Source organism: Pelodiscus sinensis, chromosome 6 (assembly GCF_049634645.1).
Source record: "Pelodiscus sinensis isolate JC-2024 chromosome 6, ASM4963464v1, whole genome shotgun sequence".
NCBI lineage: Eukaryota > Metazoa > Chordata > Testudines > Trionychidae > Pelodiscus > Pelodiscus sinensis.
In genome coordinates this window covers 100,198,723-100,225,487 of record NC_134716.1, presented here as the reverse complement: position 1 = coordinate 100,225,487, position 26,765 = coordinate 100,198,723, and the positions used below count along the sequence as shown (strand labels likewise).

At 43.3% G+C, this 26,765-nt stretch overlaps 1 protein-coding gene across 1 annotated transcript in view; it reads left to right on the top strand.

The window, feature by feature from the left end:
• Positions 1–290: 290 nt before the first annotated feature.
• Positions 291–26,765, top strand: part of PARP8 (poly(ADP-ribose) polymerase family member 8) — a 223,055-nt gene continuing 196,580 nt past the window's right edge. Inside the window, exon 1 of the mRNA XM_075932482.1 lies at positions 291–715. Coding sequence (XP_075788597.1) covers positions 708–715 — 8 coding nt within the window. The 5' untranslated portion in view covers positions 291–707. The remainder of the gene's footprint in view (positions 716–26,765) is intronic.

The following is a 26,765-nucleotide window of genomic DNA, read 5'->3' as shown; positions in this document are numbered from 1 at the left end:
TATGCAGAATTGCTATGGATGAATGTATATGCAATAAAACAATAATTACGCCATTGTGATGGTCTGTGTAACCCACACAGACAAGGAATGAGGTAATGTTGCCTGAGATGCCAATTAACATACCAGGCTGCACCTAGAGGGTGGACTAGGCTTAATTATGATGAAACTCAGCTGTTGAGAGTCTGAAGAAGTTATATATAGAAGCTGTTTACAAACCCAAGGGTGATGCAGGAGAGTTCTGCCATCGCTTTTTAATAGTTTCTGAGAGGGTCAAGCAGAAAGCCCAGGGAGAATAAGTCTAAGTGGAGAAGTCTGGCAAATACCCTGGAGGAAGCTCTGGTATCTTGAAAAAGGCAGGAACTAGACTTGAAGGCAGAGAACCTGTGAAGGTATTGAACTGGAAACAGAGTGTGAGAAACTAGAGAGGGATGAAGGCTAGAAGTGGGTTTAAGTTTATATGTGCTGCTTTGGGAACTTGTTAGGGCATTCCAGGACCTTGGAATGTAGCAAGAAAGGTTATTGGGGGGAGAAAGGCTTGGTAGGGGGAAGTCCAGGAAGGTGGCAGTAAGTAGTCTGGTGGAGTGAACCCTGACTCCTTGTCTTTGGTTCCCTAAACTGGAGCCCACTGAAGTGAGAGGGATTGAGTTCATCTACTAGGTACTGACAAGATGGTAGGATCACCCGAGAGAAGTGTGTAAGGATCATTGATGCAGAGGTAAGGAATTTGGGATTTTAACTTTTGGGCTTGGTTACTGTGACAGGGATGTGACTAAATCATGACCTAGCTGGAGAGCTGAGTTATGGGAAGAGATTGCCATGGAGTTGGAATAAATGTGGACTCAGTTGGCAGATGGAAAAAGAGCCTGCTATGCTACACCCTGCCGTGAGGGTGCATGCTGGTGGGGAGTGAACTCTGATAGTCATTCACATTGTACTTCAAAAATATTGTTTGAAACACAATATACTACATCACCAGCTGAGATTCCCTTTTCCCTCTGAATGTCTGATATGGCAAATTGGTACTGAGAAGTGAATAGTTATTAGGGACCTGATTGAGCTGCTTCTTCTCAGCAGCTTATGAGGTCATGCTTAACTACATGAGAAGCACACTGATCTACTAAATACCCTCCTCTCATGCCCTGATATCCTGACAAACGTACACTAATTTCTCTATCCCAGTTTCTTCTCCACTTCTGGGCACTCTTTAGGCTAGGCTCTGAGTCCTTTTGGTGCAGGCAGAGTCACTTTAATCCTTTCTGCTTAGGTCAGCTTTATTTCTCTGATATTGATCAGTCTGTGTCCTGCCTTCCTCCTGCCCAAACTTCCCATGTGTCTTTCCCACTTCTGTCTCATGACACTTTCCAATCTTTTGCTGTGGTCATGTGTCTTCATTCTGTTTTAGTAACTTTCCACTGTTCTCCACTTCCTACCTCTCTTCAGATAAAGGAAGACGTATCTGCTCCCAGCTTGAGTAAACCCCTTTAGCATGTGTATTGTCCAGTCAAAACACTGTCATTAAAATTAAGTATAAATTGTTTTGAATATGGTATGTACCTGTGGAAGATCCTATTAAGGATAGTGGATATACTTTGATACAGGGGCTTTGCATTATTTAGCAATTCAAAATAAGTTGTTAAAGTCAACCAGGGTTCATATGTTACAAATATAAATCTCCAAATCATTGTCCTGGAAAAAGGGGAGAAGCTAGAGAAGTTATGGGGGGGGGGAGTCTGAAGAAGGTTTGGTAGGAAGAAGTCCAGGGAGGTGGCACTCAGTAAACTGTTATACTGAAATGTAGTTTCATCATCTGTGAAACGAATCCATTTTTATTAAACATTGAGGCCACTAGGTTATAGAGCTGGGTTTGAGCTCCAATGTATAGACCCCAATCAATGTGACTGTCTTTAAAATTCAGAGAAATTTGAATCTGGTTCAGGTCCAAATAGGCAGAATTTAGTAGATTTGATCTGATAACCTGTACTATAGTTGCCATGTCTCAGTCCCACCATCTGACTAAAGATTATTGTTTAGGTCCCAGAGGTACTGGAACTAGGAGTACTTGAAGTGGTTTCATTATATCCAGAGTTCATCATTTGCTTCACAGACTATACAAATTGTTCCAGCATTCCAGATGGTATCGTACAAACTTTTATTTATAGAGTAAGCACAGTCCATTAGACCATTCCCTCATGAGCTACTGGATTCTGCCACTCATGATGTCAGATGCAGGAAAGTAGCTAGCAGGAAAAAAACCCTATCAAAATGTAAAGGAATATCTAACAGATAACACAAAGCTATGGGGAAACATTTTAAGCAGGATTTTAATATTCTGGTTTAAGGTCTAGAACTCACAATATTGAATAGTGGATTACTCTGTCATGTAAGATATCTTAAGATATATCTCAAACCACCAGAGTTAAACAACCAGACACCACTGAAAAATTGAGATTCTGGGGGGGAAATGGGTTTAACAAATTAGTTGTCATCATGACTCAGGATGGGGAGAGCGCAATTCCTGTTTAAACAGTGGGGTAAATCCATCCTTAGTGTAATTCGTGTCCATCTAGAAATGTCCATGAAGTATTTCCCTGCTCTGCCATACCTGCCTACATCTCTCCCCCACATTAGAAATATATTGGGATTTTGGGAAGATTTCTTTTCATGTAGCAATCATTAAGGAATTGTAACAGTCATAGAATGGGTAGTGATCTCTGAGTTAGAGCAAAAATAAGGAGGAGTCCTGTGGCACCTTATAGAATTATAGGGCTGGAAGAGACCTCAAGAGGACATTGAGTCCAGCCCCCTGCCCAAAGTAGGACCAACCCCAACTAAATCATACTAGCCAGGGCTTTGTCAAGCCAGGACTTAAAAACCTCTAGGGATGGAGATTCTACCACCTACCTGTATAACCCATTCCAGTGCTTCACCACTCTCCTACTAAAATAGTTTTTCCTAATATCCAACCTAGACATCCCCCATTCAAATTGAGATCATTGCTCCTTGTTCTGCCATCTATTACTACTGAGAACAGTATCTCTCCATCCTCTTTGGAACTTCCCCCTTCAGGGTATGTCTACACTACCCTGCTAATTCGAACTAGCTGGGTAATGCAGGCATACCGCAAATGCAAATGAAGCCCGGGATTTGAATTTCCCGGGCTTCATTTGCATAAGCCGGGCGCCGCCGGGCGTGGAATGAGGAGTAATGGTAGTTCAAACTAGGAAGCCTAGTTCGAACTACCTAGTTCGTGCCGCGTGTAGCCGCGCGGCACGGGGTTTGAACCAGCCGGGATTTAAAAATGGCGGCACCCGGCTTATGCAAATGAAACCCGGGAAATTCAAATCCCGGGCTTCATTTGCAATTGCGGTATGCCTGCATTACCCCGCTAGTTCGAATTAGCGGGGTAGTGTAGACATACCCTCAGATAGTTAAAGGTTGCTATCAAATCCCCTTCTCAATCTTTCATTGACTAAACAAGCCCAAATCCCTTGGCCTCTCATCATCGGTGATGTGCACCAGCCCCCTAATAATTTTGGTTGCCCTCCACATCCTTTCTGAAATGGGGGGCCCAGACCTGAACGCAGCACTCCAGATGTGGCCTCATCAGAGCCAAACAAAGGGAAATAATTACTTCTCTAGATTTGCTGGTAATTCTCCTCCTGATGGACCTTGATATGCTATTAGCCTTTTTGGCTATAAGGGCACACTGTTGACACACATCCAATTACTAATCTACTGTAATCACCAGGTTCTTTCTGCCAAACTGCTGCATAGACAGTTGGTCCTCAGCCTTTAATAGTATTTGGGATTCTTCTGTCTCAGATGCAGGACTCTGCACTTGTCCTTGTTGAACCTCATCAGATTTCTTTTGGCCCAATCCCCCAATTTGTCTAGGTCATTGGACCCTATCCTTACCATCCTCCCTAGCTCTCTAGTGTCTACTTCTCCCCCTAATTTAGTGTCATCTGCAAACTTGCTGAGGGTGAAATCCATCCCCTTATCCAGGTCATTAATAAAGATATTAAACCAGAGTTTCTTAAACTTTTTAAGACTGAGGAACACCAAACAATAATTTTTTGTGGGGGGCGGGAGTTATTGGGGGGCGGGGGAGGAGAAGAGCCAGGGGAAAGTTATTGAGCAAAAACAAAAACAAAAGGCTGCCTGCCCCTTGAAGGGTGGCTCTTTTGAATTCTGTTATTTCTGTTTAAGAAACACTGTATTAAACAAAACCGGCCCTAGAACCGACCCTTGGGGCACTCTGTTTGATATTGATTGCCAACCAGACATTGAGCCATTGACCACTAACCATTGATACTGAAAATCTAGCCATCTTTCTATCCGTCTTACAGTCCGTTTATCCCATCCATATTTCCTTAACTTCCTGGCAAGAATACTATGGGAAATCATATCAAAAGCTTTGCTAAAGCCAAGGTATATCACATCCACTGACTTCAGGTTGGCCTTGGTGAATTCATGACTTGCCCTTGGTGAATCCTTGACCATTCCTGATCACTTTCCTCTCCTCCAAGTGCTTCAAAATGGATTCCTTTAGGATCCCCTTCATGATTTTTCCAGGGACTGAGGTAATACTGACCAGTCTGTAGTTCTCTGGATTGTCCTTCTTCCCTTTTTTAAAGTTGGGGACTATATTTGCCTTTTTCCAATCATCCAGGACCTCCCCTGGATCACCACAAGTTTTCAAAGATAATGGCCAATGGTCAGCAATGACATCTGCCAAACCCCTCAGCACCAGCATTAAATCTGGCCCCATGGATTTGTGTATGTCTAACTTTTCTAAATAGTTCTTAACCTGTTCTTTCTTCACTGCGGGCTGCCCACCTCATTCCCATACCATGTTGCCTCGTGCAGTAGCCTGGGAGCTGACCTTGTCTGTGAAAACAGATGCAAAAAAAAGCATTGAATACTTCAGCTTTTCCCACATCTGTCACTAGGTTACCTCTCTCATCCAGTAAAGGTCCCAACCTTCCCTGACCAGCCTCTTATTGGTAACAAGCTTGTAGAAACCTTTCTTGTTACCCTTCATATCCCTTGCTAGCTGCAATTCCAAGTGTGCTTTGGCCTTCCTGATGACATCCCTGCATGCTTGAGCAATATATTTATACTTCTTAAAGACTAACAAATTTATTTGGGCATGAGCTTTCATAGGCTGCAACCCACTTTGTCAGATGTATGAAGTGGAAGTGTCAGTTTGGCAGGGATTTGTACATATGTACAAGGATGGGAGTGTTACATAACTATGTGGTGTACCAATGCTAATGAGGTTAATTCAAGCAGAGTGGATGTGGGCCACTCCCAACATTTGATAAGAAGGTGAGAATACCTAAAGGGTGAAAATTACCTTTTGTAGTGAGCTAGCCATTTCCTGTCCTTTATTCAGAGCCAGTTTGATGGTGTCAAGTTTGCATATACATTCCAGTTCTGTAATTTCACACTGAAATCTCTTCAGTTTGTATGCTCAAGTATGGCAACTTTCAGGTCTGTTACTGAGTGTCCAGGGATGTTGAAGTGTTCTTCTATTGGTTTTTGAATGGTACCATTCTTGAAGTCTGATTTGTGTCCATTTGTTCTTTTGCTAGACACTCTAAGGTTTGGCTAATGTACATGGGAGAGGCGCATTGGCATAGCATCTTGAAAACTACTTATTGTTGATTTGTGGATTTAGTCTTCTGGACTGTAGTGTCTGCGCCGTGACTTGTCATGTCATCTGAGTGAAATGAGCCCAAACTGAGCTTTGAAAATAGCTTCAATATATAGGCCTTTGGCTGAAAATAAATAGTGTTAATAATTAATACTTACAGCACCTTTTATCCAAGTACTTCTCACCAATTCTCAGAGCCCATGAGATTTTTTGGTTCATTGGTGTCTTCCTATTGGTTACTGAAGCAAGAACACATGGAACAACTACAAAGGAACTGTCAAAAGTGATTTGAAACCCATTGACCTGGCAATACCCAAATGTGTATTAGAGATGATGCTGCCTGGACTTTGTCTCTGAAGCTGAGTCATCAAGACCTGCTCATTAGGATCTTATGAGACTTTCTGTATTGCTGAAATAGCTCTGAGCAGGGGAGAGAACTTGTGATAGTCAGAAATGTGGAGTGAGACTGAAGGGAAAGAGAGAATGAATGAGGGAGAAAGGCATAAAGAAAACAAAGGTAATTTAGGGGAAATGTCACACAAAATAGCCTAGAAGGCATGTGTAATTGCACAGGTGTATATTTGGAGTTCAGGCCTGATAGATAGGGTTTCATTTCTCTGGACAACTATCAAAGACAAGTAAATGGATTATATTGACCAGAATCATAGCTGTGCAAATAATTCTTTTTTTGGGGGAGGGGGAAGGGAAGGGAGGGAGAATGTTGACTGGCCAAAATGAAAAATAATAATTTCAAGTCAACCATAACCAAAAGTTTTCTTCATAATCCTCTCTTTTTTCAATAATGTTGTTGGTTAGAGCTAAGGTTGTGAGCAGACTCCACCTATGGCTGTTTTGAATCACCATTTGAGCCTGTTAGTGTTGTCTGGATGATTTTATAAACAGTCAGGCCTACTCAATTTTGGAAGCCCAAGAGGCCACAATGATACTCGCAGCATACGAGAGCTGCAACTTAAGTGTGGTTGCATATACATGCAAATATATATGAAAAAAGCTTCTTTCACACCGATGGGCATGAATACAAAGATTAAGACAAAAACATAATACGCAGGCCACATTTAAGTCAGTTCTGCTGATATTAATAAAATGCAATATTTATCCAATTTCCACCCATATGACAGCACTTTTAATGAGCAATGACAGTCCAGGAATTTAACTACTAAAATGCATATCAATGGAAGTCCATTATATTGACTTGCCATTGTGGAGAGTGTTTCCAGTGGAGGCCATGTTCAAAGGATCCCACCTGTGGGCCGTGTGTTGAGCCCCACATAAACCCAAACTGCCCCGCGGACCTCAAACAAATGTTGAGTAGCCCTGAACTATGTCATATTCTTACCACCATCTCTACAGATGTCCATAGTCTCTCACCATGCACTCTTTCCATAGAGAATATTGTTTTAGACAGTCAGGATAAAGCAACTGTAGCAAAATGACTAAATCACTGTGGGCATGTCTACACTACAAAGTTAATTCGAACTAACGGACGTTAGTTCGAATTAACTCTGATAGGCGCTACACTAGCGCTCCGCTAGTTCGAACGTAAATAAACTAGCGGAGCGCTTAGTTCGAACTAGGTAAACCTCATTGTACGAGGACTAAGCCTAGTTCGAACTTACTAGTTCGAATTAAGGGGTGTGTAGCCCCTTAATTCAAACTAGTGGGAGGCTAGACCTCCCCAGATTTCCCTGGTGGCCACTCTGTCCAACACCAGGGAAACTCTATGCCCCCCTCCCGGCCCCGGACCCCTTAAAGGGGCACAGGCTGGCTACGGTGCCCGTGCCAGGTGCAAGCCTGCCAGCACCCAGCCAGCAGACCCTGCACCTGGCACGGATCGAGCCAGCCACCCACTACCACCCAGCCCTCCGCCTCTTCCAGGCTGGTGGCTCCCGGGAGCCTGCCCAGGACCACAAGAGGCGGGCACTCGCCTGGTCTAGAGCAGACATCGTGGACCTCATCCACAACCTCCGCACTAGGCACAGGAAAGTGGACGTCTAGGGCAGGATAGCTGCCAGCCTGGCCACCCAGGAGCAGGTTTGCATGAAAATCAAGGTGGTCCACTGAGACCCCCGACCCTGAGCCCTGAGCTTAGAATGGCTGTACTGGGTCAGACCTAAGGTCCATCTAGCCCAGTAGCCTGTCTGCCGACAGCGGCCAACACTAGGTACCCTGGAGGGGATGGACCGAAGACAATGACCAAGCTATTTGTCTCGTGCCATCCATCACCAGCCTTCCACAAACAGAGGCCAGGGACACCATTTCTACCCCCTGGTTAATACCACTCCATGGACCCAACCTCCATCACTTTATCTCACTTCTCTGTAAACTCTGTTCTAGTTCTAGCCTTTACAGCCTCCTGCAGCAAGGAGTTCCACAGGTTGACTATTTGCTTTGTGAAGAAGAACTTTCTGTTATTAGTTTGAAGCCTGCTACCCATTCATTTCATTTGGTGTCCTCTAGTCCTTCTATTATGGGAACTAATGAAGAACTTTTCTTTATGCACCCACTCCACACCACTCATGCTTTTACAGATCTCTATCATATCCCTCCTCAGTCTCCTCTTTTCTAAGCTGAGAAGTCCCAGTCTCTTTAGCCTCTCTTCATATGGGACCTGTTCCAAACCCCTGATCATTTTAATTACCCTCCCCTCTCCCACCCTCTCTCTTCCCCTCTCCCACCTCCTTTTCCCAGTCTCCCCGAGTATTGTTCAATAAAGAGAGTTTCTATTTTTGAACACACGTGTCCTTTATTTTGTACATCAGGAAGGGGGGCTAGGGATGGGTAAGTGGAAGGAGGTGAGGGAGGAATGGAGTACGAACCCCCGATGGGGAGGACTGGGGTGGGTCTGTGGGCTCCTTGGTGTGGAAGCTCTCCTGCAGCCCCCCGATTGACCCCCCTCCCCGGATGGAAGCCTGTGGCAAATGCAGCCAGGCTGATGGCCGCGTGCTGTGATGTGCCGAGTGTGGGCACTCAGGGCATTCCAAGCCAGGACTGTTTGCTGTCCCTCATCGAGTTAGACAAGCGAGCAGGGAACCCCTGAGAACTGTCTGTCCGGGATGGGGGTTGGGTCCCTTTAAGCACAGCCCTCGGCTAGCTTGAGGCAGCAGCTCCACGCTCTAAGTCCTAATCTGATGCCCTGCCGGCAGTGCTTCCGGCCATCCTTAACCCCGGTTCAGGGTCCACTCAATGTGGACATGCTAATTCGAATTAGCAAATTCTAATTCAAACTAGTTTTTAGGTCTAGATGCACTAGTTCGAATTAGCTTAGTTCGAATTAACTAATTCGAATTAAGTTAGTTCGAATTAGTGCTGTAGTGTAGACATACCCTTACAGTCTCCATCAATGTAATAAATGGGGTTGGACAAGATGTTTTCTAAGCATACAGCAAAAAGTATTGAACTAATATACATCTTTGACTGTAGTTTTTTTAAAATGTCAAATCACGGACTTGTACTGCATGCCAAGTTATACTATACATTCTCTGCAGTCATCAGTTTGCTGCAAAGCTGTACCACTTGAGTACATTTCTCAGCTTTTGTGTTAATGGAGCTGAACAGCTCCTTAAAGTCAATGAACATACAAAACTGGTGCCTGCTGAGCTCTATGCATGTCTGAGATGTGACAAAATATCTGATCTACAGTAGAATGTCCAGGGCTATAGCCAATTTATGACTCAGAAAAGATTTCCTTTTCTTTTCTTTTTACTCAGCCAAAAATAGTTGTACAGCATACCTTGCTAGAAATGTTGATTCTTCTGTAGTCATTGGAGTCCATTGGGTCACTTTATTTAAAGATTGGAATGAGCATTGACAGTCTTCAGGGATCTCATCTTTCACCTTAAGTTTAAACAGCCTGCAAAGGAGAATGATCATCCCTGTTCATCTATATTTTAATAATTCCAGTGGGATACCAACCGGACCAGAGGCCTTGTTTTTCAGGAACCTGATTGTGGCTTCAATTTCTGTTTCTAATATATGTTGATCTTCTCGTTGCAATTGATAGCCTCAAGGAGAACTGGATCTATTTGACTACACATGTTCAATAGCTGATGAAAATAAGCTTTCTGTCTTAAGTATTTTATCTTTATTATATAGGTCTGTTGAACATCACATAGCTTATTTAACACCTGTACTTCCTTTGATAGTAATCTAACATTCTGAAAAAGCCCTCTCATATTAAATTTTTGTATATGGTGTTCAACACTTCATTTTCTCTCTCAAGCCAGTTTTTTGTTAGCCTTTTTAACCATTCTTTTTAGTTTCTTGTTGAGCTATCAATATTTCTTTCTGCTTAGGGAAATCTTACGTTTTCAGATGTTTTTGATATTCTTCCTTTCGTATTCTTGGTTGTTTTTTTAACTGGTTTCCCAGTCTTTTCTTTTTGGATATGATTGCATCCCTAAAACCTCTTGCTCATGGTATGAGTGATGTCGTTCATCTCTACCCAGAGAGGTTCTACTGTTGTGTTCTTTAGGTCTAAGAGGGACAAAACAGTCAGTAATGGCATCCATAGTATCTATTGTGAAATTTTGAAAGAATCTTTTTTTTTATAAAACATTAATCTAATCCTGACTGTAGCAATCATTGCCAGTTGATCCGAGTCTGCATTCATATTTCAGTGAACCTTGCAACCTAGTCTACTTGATTTTTAGCATTTACTAAGATGAAATTGATCATATTTTTGTTGTATCATTATTAGAAATCCATGCTTTTATATGGACTCACCTGTGCTGCATTTCTGTATGTTATAAACAGGTAGTGTAGAACTGAAGCAAAAATCAATCTATCATCTCTTCTTAATCCCATTCCTCCTTTTCCCATAATATCACTTCCAAACTTGGCATGAAAGTCCCTCATTATGACCAAAAATTCTCTAGATGAAGTCTGAGAAGTCTCTTCAGTTCATTGTACAGGTTGAACCTATAAAATCCCAGACTCTCTGGCCTGCAACATCTGTGGTTTGGCAGGACCACAAATATTGCTGGACCAGAGAGCTCCGGCTGACCAGGTTCAGAAGCACAGCGAGGCTGGGCCGGAAGTAGGAAGCATAGCCCCAGTGGGGCAGCACAGCGAGGCTGGGCCGGAAGTGGGAAGCATAGCCCCAGTGGGGCAGCACGGTAGGGAGCACAAACCTGGCCAGGGCTGACAGCCAGGAGTGTGGCCCCAGCTGGGGCTGGAAGCTGTGCAACCAGTGGTCAGGTGTGCAGCTCTCGCAGGGCTGGCAAGGTGACGAGCATAGCCCTGGTTGGAGCTGGTGCTGTGTGGCGGGTACACATCCCCAGTTGGGGCTGGAGGCAGCAGGGCCAGCAGCCAGGAGCAGAGACCCAGCCTGGGCTGTTGGTGGGAGCCTGGCCAGGGCTGGAGTCAACAGAGCCAGCATTTGGGCGCACAGCCCAGCTCGGTGCTGTAGGGGGAGTAGAGGCAGTAGAGAGGTCCCTGTCCGGGGCTGGTGCATTGTGGGGAAAGAGGAGGCCTGGAGGCAGCAGGGCAGGTTGTTCAGAGGCCAGGTCCAGCTGGGAGCAGAACTCTCCACCCAGGTAGGGAGCCTTAATCTCTTCGGCTACGTCTACACTGGCCCCTTTTCCGGAAGGGGCATGTTAATTTCAGAGATCGTAATAGGGAAATCCGCGGGGGATTTAAATATCCCCCGCGGCATTTAAATAAAAATGTCCGCCGCTTTTTTCCGGCTTTTAGAAAAGCCGGAAAAGAGCGTCTACACTGGCCCCGATCCTCCGGAAAAAGCGCCCTTTTCCGGAGGATCTTATTCCTACTTCAAAGCAACTTCAAAGTAGGAATAAGATCCTCCAGAAAAGGGCGCTTTTTCCGGAGGATCGGGGCCAGTATAGACGCTCTTTTCCAGCTTTTCTAAAAGCCGGAAAAAAGCGGTGGACATTTTTATTTAAATGCCGCGGGGGATATTTAAATCCCCCGTGGATTTCCCTATTACGATCTCTGAAATTAACATGCCCCTTCCGGAAAAGGGGCCAATGTAGATGAGCCCTTCTTGTCCAGCAAATTCTGTGGTTCAGGACCACTCAGGTCCTGAGGGTGCCGGACAAGGGAGGTTTGATTTGTACAGTTGGTTTGTCACTGTCTTCTGCATTTTGTGCGTGCATAGGCTTGTATTATGACAAGCCATGTTTCTCTTGTAGTTTAATGCCCATTATGTGTGATGAGCTCCACTTATAGATAGTCAAAGAACTGTAAGCTTTTTATCTGATAGTATGTGTAATGGGTCTGAAACAGCGACATGGCCTTTCTCTGACCCGGAAGAGGAAGGACCCTCTAAGATCTCTTGGTGGGCGGGGCCAGCCTCACTTGGCCCCACCCACAGGAAGCAGGAAGCCGGGGAATAAGAGCTCAGAGCTCAGTTAGAGCCGGGTGGCCAACCAGGCCAGATGCCCAGCCTCCACTCCTGATGCAAAGGGCCCAGTTATGCTGTACCTGGCAGGAAGACTGGGTTGGGCTGCCAAGACCCCTGCCGGGCCTTGATGACCTGCCTGGGCCACGGAGGCGGCTGCCATGGGGCAAAGACTTGCTACCAGGATCCAAACCGGGCCCCAACGTCTGGACCAGTTCCCCTGGGCCCCTACCGGAGCCAGAACCAGTGGACACACTGCCAGAACCTCCGTCCCAAGCTGACCCCGAAATGCAGCAACAGAGGCAGGTAGGTGTCAGCCGACGGTCAGGGCTCCCTATATCTGTCCCTTAAGACCGGCTGAAGTTCTTTTAAATTGTGCTTGGTTCTGTTACAGCAACTGAAGGAGTCAGGTTAAAACTTAAACAGTTACAGGTTTATTAAAGAAGCTTATAAATCATATGGTTACAATGGCTATTGCTCTATTTCTTAACTGCTAGCAAAATATAGATCTTAAAAATGGTTACAAAGAAGATAAAGATAGAAAAATAGAAATAATGGTACCAAGTAACAGCTTACTCTTTCTATGTGTACACTTAAGACAGAGGACCACATCCAGGTACAATTTTTACCCCCTTCTGTGCCTCTCGACTCCAGCATGTCAGGCCAGGGCCGGTCCCTCAATTCCTAGGAAAGACGAAAATATGAGGTGGGCGTCCCCATAGAACCTCGGGAGGTCAAACACCTAACCAGACCAGCAGGTAGAGGGTAGAATGACACTCAAAGTGAGTGTGTGCTGGGCCCATCTTATATACCCATTGGGTCACGTATTTTCTCCTTCTTATCTGTAATGCCAAATGATGCTGGTCTGTCTTTTGTGAGACCAGTTCTTACAAGGGAGTTGTGAACTTAATTTACACTTGTAAGAGAGAATTGAGATGATTAAATTTGAAGTACTGGACATTCTTTTCTCAGTGGGAAATTCCTCTCCCAGGGACTGTGTGTGTTCGAATCAACATAGGTGACAGCCTGACACTTCTTGCAGCCTCGAGCTTAGCTTATTTCCTTAATCGTTACTCAGAGTCAGAAACTCGCATATCCTGGTCAAAGCAGATCAAAGCTTAATGGCTATGCTGATCTTCTTATTGTTCCTTCTCTGCTCTGTATACAGACATCTCAGAGGGCAAGCAAGATTGTTTGAGATGGGGGGGCTGCCTGGCTACAGTAGGCCCCCAGGCAGGTGGGGAGATGGAAGTAGGGTGGGCAGCGCATTGCAGCTTGGATCCCCACTGACCCCCAAACCTGGTTGGCGTGTTTCGGCCTGGATCCCCGCTGTGCTGCCACTGTCGGTTCCCCCGTGAAGGAAAATCCCCTGAGCTTGTCGGCTCTCCGCCAGCTGGAAGACTCGACTGGGGCCTTGGAGACTCTAGTTTTTCTGCCCCTTCTTGACCCAGGGCTGGGCCTAACAAACTGCTTACTTATAGACTGTAACCTTGTGACTGCCCTTGGTAGGGCAATAGCAGGTGTCAGCGCTTCCTCCCACTGACCTGGACACCTGTGGGCTACGTCTAGATTGCATCCCTTTTTCGTAAAAGGGATGCAAACTAGACGTATCGCAATTGCTAATGAAGTGGGGATTTAAATCTGCCCCGCTTCATTAGCATAAAAATGGCTACCGCTTTTTTTCGCCTCGGAGCTTTGCCGGAAAAAAGCGCCAGTCTAGACGCGGATCTTGCGTCAAATAAAGCCTTTTCCGAAAGATCCCTTATCCCTTATTTTAAGAGGGATAAGGGATCTTTCGGAAAAGGCTTTATTTTCCGGCTGTAGGCCTGTTTCATTCCTAAGTAGACTTCGAAGCTGGATGGAGTCCAGGCTCTGGGATCTTCCCATCCCATAGGCTGGCACAAACTAGCCATGGGTTTTTCTTTGCTGTGTAGACATACCCAATAGGATGGTGGTTTGTGGTATGCTTGGGTCCTTGCTCTCACTTTAAGTTCCTTAGGATTGGTCCTACTGGTATTTGACCTGGGAGGAGGATGAGCTTAATTGGAAGAATCTTTTTGGGCTGTACATAATATTTGGTTCAAAATAAAACAATGTTTTCTGTTTTGATTTTTTTCTTTAATTTTTTTATGAAGTTGAATCAAGCTTCAGAACAATAACTTCCAATCAAACTTCTGAAACATTTCTTTTTGAAAATGTAGAAACAAAGCACCTTTTGAAAACATTTTTTAACTGACCTCCATCTTGCAGTTTTGATTTTTAAAAAGTTTGAAAAAATTGCCCAGCTGTACTGATCTCTGATTTGTAACTTTATCACAGGGAGTTATTTTTATTTCATAAAATAGTTTCCTAAAGCCAAAATAAGTATTACTTGCTCTAGTAATGACAACTTTAAGACTGCAAAACAGTGGTACAAAAGCATTCTGAAGCATTCATTTCTTGTACTAAAACTTTCTGTATTCAGTTGGTACTCAAAGGTAATCCTGAAGACATGAGCCAAGTTTGAAACTTGAATCTAAGCACAAAATACAGGCCTGATTATGTGATTAAGGGGACACTCAGGAACTTGCAAGACTGGTCAGGTAGTCTTTACTGAGATCTCCTGCCTTTTCTGGGTTTGCAGAATGAAACTGTTAGATTGAAAAACCACTCCTATGTACACTCCATGTCATTTGCTACAATTTATTAGATCCACAAAAGGATATCAGTGCTTCTTAAGGGCAGGATATATAGGCCAGACCCCACCTATCTCAGTATTGCCTAAGTTAGCCTATTGAAAGTTCCCTGCTCACCACTGACGCTGTTAAGCAAAATAAGATGTCATGGGATAAGAAGAAAGATCTTCTCATGTATTGGTAACTGGTTAAAAGGTAGAAACAAAAGCTAGGTATAAACGGTGAGTTTTCAGAATGGAGAGAGGTAAATATTGGTGTCCCCCACGGGTACATATTGGGACCAATACTATTCAAAATTCATAAAAGATCTGGGAAATGGGTAAACAGTGAGATGGCAAAATTTGCAAATGATTAGTCCCAGGCAGACTGCAAAGATCTACAAGATCTCAACTGGGAGGTTAGAAAACAAAATGGCAGATGAAATTTAATATTGACAAATGCAAAGTAATGAACAGTGGAAAACAATCATAATTATTGTTCCCTCTAAGCTGCTGGCAGCACAGTTTCACAGGTGATTAATCAGCCCCACCCTGTCAGTCAGCTCTGTGAAGGGAACCCTGAGCCTCTGACTGGGTTGGGCTGATTAATCACCTGTGAAGCTCTGCCGCCACCTACCTTAGAGGGAACACTGATCACAACTATACTTATAACATGATGGGATGTAAATTAGCTGTTATGACTCAAAAAAAAGAGATTTTGAAGTCCTGGATAGTTCTTTGAAAGCATCCACTCAATATGCAGACACAGTCAAAAAAGCAAACAATGTTAGGAACAATTAAGAAAGGGATAAATAATAAGACAGAGAAATACCATAGATTTACACAGAGGTAATATGTTATGCCCACATCTTGAATCCTTTTAAAGTCCTGGTCTTCATAACATCTTCAACATCACAAGGAGTTCCACAGGTTGACTGTGCTCTGCATGAGGAAAACTTCCTTTTGCTTGTTTTAAACCTGATATCTATTAATTTTATTTGGTAATCCCTAGTTCTTATGTTATGAGAAGGAGTAAACAGCACTTCTTTTCTATATTCTCCACACCTGTCATGATGTTATGGGAATAGGTAAATAACTTTTCATTATTCACTTTTTCCACACCAGTCATGATTTTATAGACCTCTATCTTATCCCCCCCTTACTCTTCTTTTTCCTAAGATGAAAAATCCCAGTATTTTTAATCACTCTTCACATGGAACCCGTTCCAAACCCCTAAGCATTTTGTTGCCCTTTTCTGAAGCTTTTGCAATGCCAATATATCTTTTTGAGATGAGGCAACCACTTCTGTACACAGTATTCAAGATGTGGGTGTATCATGGTTTTCTATAGAGGCAATAAGATATTCTGCCTTATCCTCTATTTTTAATTATTTCTAACATTGTTTGCTGTTTTGACTGACACTGCACATTGAGTAGATGTTTTCAGAGAATTAGCCACAATGACTCCAAGATCTCTCTCTTGAATAGTTATAGATAAATTAGCCCCCATAATTTTGTATGTATAATTGGGATTATTTTTTCCAATCTACATTACATTTATCAACATTAAATTTCATTTGCCATTTTGTTGCCCAGTCACTTAGTTTTGTGAGAACTTTTTGAAGCTCTTCACGGTCTGCTTTGGTCTTAACTCGAGCAGTTTAGTATCATCTGCAAATTTTGCCACCTCACTGTTCAACCCTTTCTTCAAGCAGGTTGAATAGGATTGGTCCCAGTTCAGACCCTTGAGGGACACCACTAGTTAACTCTTTCCATTCTGAAAACTTACCATTTATTTCTACCCTTTGTTTCCTGTCTTTTAACCAGTTATCAATCCATGAAAGGGCCTTCCTTCTTATCCCATGACAACTTATTTTACTTAAGAGACTTTGGTGAAGGACCAACAAAGATCCCTAGGCATTGTAATGTTGAATGTTGCAGCGCTTGACTTCTAGGTTCTTTACCACTCAGTGGAATTCAGCCCTGTGTTAGGTGCCTTGTTGTCTCCCTATAAAATGCACTGAGAGAGTTAGGAACTTAAGAGTAATATTTGCAAAAGACAACACAGTGAACATAAGAATGACCAAACTGGGTCAGACCAAAAGGCCAATTCACCCAGCATCCTACCTTTCTGACAGTAGCCAATACCAGGTGCCCCAAAGGGAATGAACAGAACAGGTAATTATGAAGTGATCCATTCCCTCTCACTCATTCTCAGCTTCTGGCAAATAGAGGCTAGGGGCACCACCCCTGCCCATCCTGGTTAATAGCCATTGATGGACTTATCCTCCACGAATTCATCTAATTCTTTTTGGAACCTTGTCATAGTCTTGGCCTTCACAACATCCCCTTGCAAAGAGTTCCACAGGCTGACTGTGCATTTTATGAAGAAATACTTCCAGCAGTGCTGGAATGATTTTTAGGGTGGAGGTACTGAGCTGTGTCCCCTTGTGACAGACCGGGCCATGTCTGGGCACAGCTGAGGGCGTCCTCTCAGGGCGAATTGCTCAACTTCGGGGCTCCTTACAGCCCTCAGACTGGTGACCTCTCCAAACAGGCCACAAACTAGTCCCACAGAGCACTTCAGCTGCCTGCCTGAAGCCTCACGAGCAAAACCCCTCCGCCACCCCAGCAATATCCGTGCCCCAGATGGCTCAGGCCTCATACACTGGTGGGGGGGTCTTAGAACCCAATCCCACCTACCCCGAACAAGTTCTGTCCGGTCCCAAGAAACCAGCCGCAGATCCCTGGTCAATTTGCCCTCTGGACCTTACCCACAAATCACGCTGAGCCAATCCTTTAGCATCTAACATCTAAAGGTTTATTATTACAATAAAAAAAAGCATGAGAGTAAGGTTGTTAAAGAATAGTACATCACATGCATCAAATCTCCCAGTCCTCGATGCAGGCTCTAGCAGAGATGTTACAGCTACTGGCTTAAGAGTCCTTGTTGCACATCCTAGGATCGGGATGGGTCCACAGTTCTTTCTGGCTCTTTGATCCCTGCATTGCTGCCTCTGGGATGAAGTGCTCAGCTGAAGACCAAGATGGAGTCCCCCACATGGCCTATTTATCCCTCCTTCCTGGTCTCTTCTTGGCTACAGCAGGTCACCTGGTCCATGGCTTATTCCTGTGTTCACTGCTGGTAGCCCTTAGGTATGAGTCACCACTCATTCTTTAGGTGTGTCCTTGGCCCATTGAGTCCCATTGTTCCACAGGGCCTCGCTGATTAGCATGTCCATAGGCCGGACTCTGCCCACTGCTCAACCACATGCAGAGAAATATTCAGTATCCACACAGACTACAGATTCCTAACTACACACACAGACACTATATAATCACATGACTAGCGTACACAGGATCAGCAGACAGTAAGCTCCTATTCAACACCCCACATGGCCCCCCTTTTATACCACTTTTTGGGGCCAGTACCCCCACCTATGGGTGCAGCAGCAATCTGGCTGCTTCCCTCAAATTCAGTAATGTGACACCCCTAAACCTGTTTGTGCCCCTCACCATCCCATCCTGGGGTCACACACAGAGCTGCCAACTCTTCCAGGCTAAATGGACCAGACACCATTACAACAAATGGTGTCTAGTATGGGAAAGTTGGCAACTTAGCCACAGCTGCAAGCAGCTGCAGAGCTCTGGACCAGCAGTAGGATCCCAAGCAGCAGCACAGCCTCCAAGACCAGTAGCCTGGACCACGAGAATGGTGGACTGAAAAGTCCATGGGGATGGTGACTGATGGGACCCTAGTAGGTGCCAAAGCTGTCAGGATCCTGGAGGCTGGGACCCAAGGTGGGCAGAGCTGGTGGTGGGACTGGTTCCTGAGCACGGGGAAGCTGGGTAGAAAATCTGGGGGTTCTGCAGCATTCCCCACACCTCTGCTTCTCTCACCTATGAATATTCCTTTTCTTTTTTTTAAACCTGCTGCCTATTAATTTTATTTGATGATCCTAGCTCTTGTGTTATGAGAGTGAATAGCACTTCCTTATCTACTTTCTCCACACCAGTCATGATGTTATAGATGTCTATCATATCCCCCTCCTTAGTCATTTCCTTTCCAAACAGAAAAGTCCAAGGCGTATTAATCTCTCTCATATGGCAGCCATAACATACCTAATAATGAACTAACCTGCAAATATCTCTAGTTCCTTGCACCCAGAAAAGCCTCTTTTCGAGAGTCTGTGTGCTTTTTGGTCTGCAAATGTTTTGCCTGTGGTTGAGGAAATTGCACATAGTGATAGAAAGGTTTTGAAAACGGAAGGAAACCCACAAAATTGACTCATTTGTCTGCAGTAAAAACTTTCAAAAGAGAACATTTTTTGTCTACAAATGGTGAATAGTTTGACTATCATTAGTAGAAAATGTTGGAGTTTAAAAATCAAATAGGCAACAGAAAATATTTTTTTCTGACAAGTATATTTGGCTATGTAATTATTCTCATAATTAATTTACTTGATGCTTAGATGTGAAAGTGAGACACCCTAACTAAGGTCTTGTGTACACTAGAAAGATGTATGTTATACTGGACAGGATAGAAAGTGTGACTCTAAACTGATATAGTTAATGCCCATATTCAATATATTTATCCTCCCAACACCACTGTGAGGTATACCATTATCTTGTGATGGGGTTTTGCAAGCCCTCCAGTATTCAGAAAGGCTTTGTCTACATTACATGTTTTTTCATCAGAAAATATGCTGAGATCAGGACTTGTGGTAATGATTCTCTCATTAGCATATTTTCTGCTGAAAAAACATGTAGTGTAGACAAAGCCAAAGGGGTTACAGAGAAACCATGAGCTCAGATGGCTCTGCTCTACCATACCTGTGAAGAATGCTTGACTTGTAGTAGGAGCCTTAAAAGGGAGAAGCCCATCTTAGAAATCCATAGCCCTTAGAGGTGGAGAGGAGCAAAATAGAAAGCCAAGTCACCTTAAATCTCCTGAGAATGGAGAGAGGTAATGCACATAAGAAAATAAGAATGGCCATACTGGGACTGACCAAAGGTCCATCCAGCCCAGTTCCCTGCCTGCCGACAGTGGCCAATGCCAGGTGCCCCACAGGGAGCGAATAGAACAGGTAATATTCAAGTGATCTCTCTTCTGCCATCCATCTCCACTTTTCAACAAACAGAGGCTAGGGACACCATTCCTTATCCATACTGGCTAATAGACATTTATGGACTTAACCTCCATTAATTTATCTAGTTCTCTTTTAAACCCTGTTATAGTCCTAGCCTTCACAACCTCCTCAGGCAAGTAGTTCCACAGATTGACTATGTGATGTGTGAAGAAGAACTTCCTTTTATTTGTTTTAAACCTGCTGTCCATTAGTTTCATTTGGTGGCCCCTAGTTCTTATATTATGGGAACAAGTAAATAACTTTTCCTTATTCACTTTCTCCACACCACTCATGATTTTATAGAACTCTATCATATCCCCCCTTAGTCTCCTCTTTTCCAAGCTGAAAAGACCCAGTCTCTTTAATCTCTCCTCATATGGGACCTGTTCCAAACCCTTAATCATTTTAGTTGCCCTTCTCTGAACCTTTTTAATGCCAATATATTTTTTTGAGATGAGACCACATCTGTATGCAGTATTCCAGTTGTGGGCATATCATGGATTTATATAAGGGCAATATGATATTCCCTGTCTTATTCTCTATCCCTTTTTTAATGATTCCTAACATCCTGTTTGCTTTTTTGACTGCCGCTGCACACTGAATGGATGTCTTCAGAGAACTATCCATGATGACTCCAAGATCTCTTTCCTGATTAATTGTAGCTAAATTAGCCCCCATCATATTGTATGTATAGTTGGGGTTATTTTTCCCAATGTGCATTACTTTACGTTTATCCACATTAAATTTCATTTGCCACTTTGTTGCCCAGTCACTTAGTTTGGTGAGATCTTTTTGAAGTTCTTCACGGTCTGCTTTGGTCTTAAATACCATGAGTAGTTTAGTATCGTCTGCAAACTTTGCCACATCACTGTTTACCCCTTTCTCCAAATCATTTATGAATATGTTGAGTAGGATTGGTCCTGGGACTGACCCTTGGCGAACACCACTATTTACCCTTCTCCATTCTGAAAATTTACCATTTATTCCTACCCTTTGTTTCCTGTCTTTTAACCAGTTCTCAGTCCATGAAAGGATCTTCCGTCTTATCCCATGACAACTTAATTTACGTAAGAGCCTTTGGTGAGGGACCTTGTCAAAGGCTTTGTGGAAGTCTAAGTACACTATATCTCCTGGATCCCCCCCTTGTCCACATGTTTGACGACTCCTTCAAAGAACTCTAATAGATTAGTAAGACGGCTGGAGGATCATTGTGGAACAAGAGGCTTGGTCATCTTTTTTGTTAGTTTAGTTTTCCTTGTTGTATGTGAAGCTGGGACTCAGGGAAGACCCCTGCTGATAATACTCTGTGGAATAAACAGGCTAAATAGGGAAGAAATAAAAGGTCTTATGAGACGGACCTTGATCAGTTGTAAGGTTTCTGGGCTGGAAATTAGGATAGAGGGGGTGCAGGGTCCCTCAAAATCTTGCTCAGGAAGTCAGCATAAAGATCCCAGACATAAATTCCTGAAGGATTACTGAGCCTGGATTCAAGTTGATGATCTGAGTTGCGGTTGTGGGGCTATTGTTGAGTTGAACTTGTGTTTACCCTGAAAGACAGGGAAATTCTTGCAACTAAAACAATTTGCTAGTTTTAGGTGTAATGAAAATATAGGAGTCAAAAGCTTCCACTGTTGTACCTGCTTTGTCACTTAAAATCAGGTCCAGGTTGTGGTTAGCTGAGTCCTTGGCTCAGCCAGGGATGGTTGTGTGAATCCCATGGTTTTCCACATAGGCAAAGTTGATATTGTCTATAGAAATTGCAAATGCTGAGCTCGATCACTTGATAAATTGCCCTATTCTGTTCATTCCCTCAGAAGCAAGTGACAATGGCCACAGTTGGAAAACAGGATAATGGGTTAGATGGACAATCAATCTGACCTCGTAGGGCGGCCACTTTTATGTTCTTAACTGGAATGTAAAGGAGTTTACCAGGGTTAGCCCCTACTGAGCCACCACCACTATATTTACCTGTGCCTCTAGAGGCACAGGTGATTGCAGCTCCTGTTGGCCACAGATCACAGTTCCTGGCCAATGGGAGCTGTGGGAAGTGGTGTTCTGGTTCACACCGCTGTGCAGGCTGTGGTGGGTCATGGTTTCTCTCTCATGCTCTATGAAACAGGACTGACCAAACTCAGACTTTATTTGAGGACTTTTAAGTTTTGTAGTTCTGAATCAGGGTCCTATGGTGAGGATTTTAGGAACTGTTGACTATAACTGTTTCTCTCCTAAAACCTTATTAAAGGGGACCTGCCATTTTGTTAATAAGTTGTCTTCTCTTTGCCCAGACTGTTAAAGTGAACTTATTGATGCCCATCGGGGAACGTAAAGTGGGGCTCATCTGCTGTGCCACACCTGGCCACAAGAGGGTGCACAGGGACAGCCTGCTCCTTTTGACTAAGGAATTCCAGTTGGGCAGCAAGGTCACAATTAAGTTTCACAGCACACAAAGAGAAGTTAGATTAAAACAGGATTCTTGTGGGAAAGTTATAACCTGTGATTACTATTTCAGAAAGATAACAGCACAAGAACTTAAACAGACAAATCAGGCTGGTCCCTTAAGAGGCAAAACTCCCCCCACTTTACTCTAGGCTGTCTGGCTGCTAACTGCCCAAGTTGCAAGCTTCGCTACAAAGGCCCCTAAACTGAAAATAGGACCAGGAAACATCTCTGAGTACCTCAACTGATAGTTTACAGTTTCAATACAGTTTTCAGTATACCACAATTATTTCCTCCAGGACTTCTGCAGGGCCTTCCTTTAATGGCCTAGACTACTAAAAGGTTTTGGTTCTTTTTCTCTTAATCTTGCATAAAAAGCGGGATGCACTTAAGCATCAGGGCACCAGGGGGCTTTGTGACACTCTGATTCCATGCCTCCCTTTGTAGTACTTCTCACTTGGTTGCCTGGTCAAGGGTCCCAGCTAAGCACAGTCTGGCCTTATTGTGCAAGTAGCACTAACTTATCAATAACACCTTCTTTATTATTAAACTTCACATTTGTAACTTATCCCACTGCTGAATTTAGCCTGTACAATGATCTCCTAATTTAGAAACCAAGTTTCAGTTATTTCTCATTAATACATGATTCATTTAATTGTGTCTGAATGTTTCATAAAAATTATCTAAAACCTCTTACAAAGTTCCCAGAGTAGTTAATAGCCATTGTTTTCCTCTTCTGTAGGTAATACACCCCTCAGTGTGATATTATATAGCTATTTCCATACATAATACTTAAGAGGCATAGGCATTAATTATACTTTTTACAAGTAATTGTGAAATAGTTTGTTCCTAGCATGGAGACCTGGAGCTTTATGCTGTAAGTAACTTAATAAAATAGAAAACTAGATAAATAAATTGCTAAATAAGTCATCTACATAGGTTCTGTGGACAAAGTGGTTGGAAAATATGCCCCTCATCTCCTCTGATTCCCTTAGTCATTGTTTTACTTAATCTTGATTAGAAAATAATAGACTCATGGACTGGACAGGAAGGGACTTCCTAGGTCACTTAGTACTTCTCAATTTATCACTGCAGGATAGTTGATCATTACTCTTACAGCCAGTACATCTAAAGACTGCAACCTACTTATGAGAAGGGAAAAGAAAACCTAAGGGAAGAAAGCTCTTATTATAATTTATATTTTTCCCCAGCTTTTGTGTACAGCAGAAGTCACCTTGGTCACCAAAAATTCATGAGTTTAGTCTTCTGACAGCCAAAAACCTGTCAAAATAAAAACATTTATTTTCAGGAAAGGCTATCAAACAATGCATGTAGAATTTAGAAAAGAAAAACAATTCCTCTAATTTTTAATAACTTATGTAAGCAATACAAGAGGGAGTTAAGACTATTAGGTCAGATCTAAATATTTCAGCCACCCGAACATATGGAGCTAAGGGAATCTGCAGAGATACAAATATGCACACACGAGTTTTGGGACACCAGCACTTCTCTCTGCCTCCTTCACCTCAATCCAGCTTTCTTGGAACTAAACTTCCAGGCCTTGAAACAAGGAGGTCCTTGCAAGGATATAAAACTGGGTGGAAGTAGAGAATGTGACCTGGCCTACATACCTTTTAACTTAATTCACCCATTCATTGATCATTGCATCTTTTTATATACTAACTTATTTCATACTCTTTTGCAAGCCACATCAAATCAGTTTGTATTGATTTTGACCATCTCTTGTTAAGTCAGGAGTGAGGAACTTTTGGTCCCCAGGCTGGAGACAGTTCATCACGGTTAGCCCCAGTGGGCTGCCAAATGGTTTGTTTACCTGGGTGTTTGCAGGCACGGCTCCTTGCAGCTTCCAGTGGCCATAATTTGCTATTCCTGGCCAGTGGGAGCTTTGGGAAGTGGAGCGGGACAGGCCACTGCTTTCTGCAGGTCTCATTGGCTGGGAAAGGTGAACTGTGAGCAGCCATGCCTTTGTATGCTCAGATAAACAAACTGTTTGGCAGCCTGCCAAGAAGTAAGCCTGATGAACTGCACCCAGCCCATGAACAGGAAGTTCCCTAGTCCTATGCAAAGAGCTCTTCGGTATCATGAAGCTGATATGAGAAAGGATAGCTGTAGCCAGACAGGAACCTCTCCCCCCCTTGCAACATCCATTCTTGCTTGCCTGGAGCATACAGGACATAGAGAGAGCAGTAAAATCAGCATAGTCTTTGAAGCCTTGACAGAAGGCCTGGATATGCTGGCTGCTGTGACCCTGGATGGCTGTAAACAGAGATACGCCAATTGTTGTACTTGAGGCTGCGAGAACTGCCTCGGCTGGCACCTATATTGATACGAACACACTCATCCGTGGGGGGAGGAATTTCCTGCCCAGTAAAGAATGTCCAGTACTCACAATTTAGTTCTCTCTCTTACAAGTGTGAAGTAAGTTGAAACTCCCTTGTAAGAACTGGCATCAAAGACGGACCAACACAATCTGGCACCATAGATAAGAAAGAGGATACAGGCCCCTATAGGTATAAAGATGGGTCCAGCAGCACACTTACTCTGAGAGTCAATCTACCATCTATCTGCTGGTCGGGTTACGTGATTGGCCTCCCGAGGTTCCACGGGGATGCCCACCTTGTATTTGTCTTTCCTAGGAATTGAGGGACCGGCCCTGGCCTGATACGCTGGAGTTGAGAGGCACAGAAGGGGGTAAAAATTGTATCTGGATATGGTCCTTTGTCTTAAGTGTACACATAGACTTAGAGCTCTTTAAAGATTAAGCTGTCACTTGGTACCATTATTTCTATTTTCTATCTTTATTTTCTTTGCAACCATTTTTAAGATCTATATTTGCTTGCAGTTAAGAAATAGAGCAATAGCCATTGTAACCATATGATTTATAAGCTTCTTTCAAGCACAATTTAAAAGAACTCCAGCAGGGACAGATACAGGCAGAGCTGGGCATTTGGATCATGTCGCTTCCAGGGGACAGATCCGTAGGGGCATCTCTCAGCCTTCCCTAGGCTGCCAGCTGTGAAGGGATCATGTATCCTAGCAGTTAAAATTTGAGGTGTAATAAGCTCTCCCTGTAAACTCTGGGGCATCTGTCAGCCTGTTGGCTGCCCACCGCGAAGGGCCCTGGTCCTAGCGGTCAAAGACACGGACGTTAAACTTCTTGGGGTGCCCGTCAGCCTTCCCTAGGCTGCCCGCTGCGACGGGACCTTGTGACCCAGCAGTTAAAGACTCGGGTGTAATACACACACACACACACACACACACACACACACACACACACTGCCCTGACCATTGGCTGACAATAGCTCTGTGCACCGCCAGTAATAGTGGTCATAGAAGCTATTAACAAATAGATCATAGAACAAAAATAAAAGTAAGAGTTTTACAATAGAGGAACCTAAAAAATGTCGACATCTTGCAGCCTAAGTCAACTGTATCTGGAAACCACGTAGTTTCCTTTCCTTTTCTGTGTGCCAGCTGCATAGCTTATCTGATTTATGGTATGACTAGCACTGTTAAATAGTAAAATGTGCATTGTGTTCCACCACTTGGTTTAAAAAAATGTTCTGCATCTTTAAAGGACACAAGGCCATAAAGGAAAGAAGAGGGGAGGGAGTGCAAAGAGTAATGCAAGAGATGTACCAAGGTATGCAGAATTTCTCTATGGCTCTCAGATGGACAGAGGTGCTCTTCAAGATAATGCCAGATAATGCCTTAAACTCATTAAGGGTTGACTCAAAACTATTTTCTGAGTACTCTTCCCCTCCCGCAAGAGAGGGCAAGGATTATAATTTACAAGTTAATCTATTTATTTTCTATAAATAAAAATGAACCATGATAATTTTATTGCCATATTTTCCTGTGGTTGTGTTGTACTTCAGTGTTACTTTCTCGTTATCTCTTCAGATCAAGAAAGGTTTGAAAATAATAGAGATGAGGTGTGGAAGTCATGTGACTATCTATCACTAGCGTTTGTTTTACATATTGTTTCTATCATTAAACTTCCTGTAGGCTTAGATATTTGGCTGGTATAACACCTTTTGATAACCAGAGTCCCAAAAGACGGGTTGGCATATAGGAAATGTGACTATTTATATTCCTTTGCACTTCTTGAAGTGAAGAGTATATAACTCAAATCACTCTCGCTATGGATGGGGAATCCAGTTACAATAAAAAACTAATTTTGACCCAAATATCAGGATTTTTTTTTCAAGTTTTGCAAGCAGTTAACTGTCTTATGCTGTGTTCTTGCCTCTGGATACTTAACTGTTAGCAATGGAAATTCAAGCTCTCCATAGGAAACAACAGAACTGAGCTAGTGTAATCCTTGGCTATATAAACAGAGAGATCCTGGGTGGAGAAATCACTTTTGTATTTGGCAAAGTGCAACCGCTGAATAGTGTATCCAGAGCTGGTGTCAACAATTCAAGAAATACATTGATAAATTGAGAGGCTTCAGAGAACAACCACCAAAATTATTACAGGATTGGAA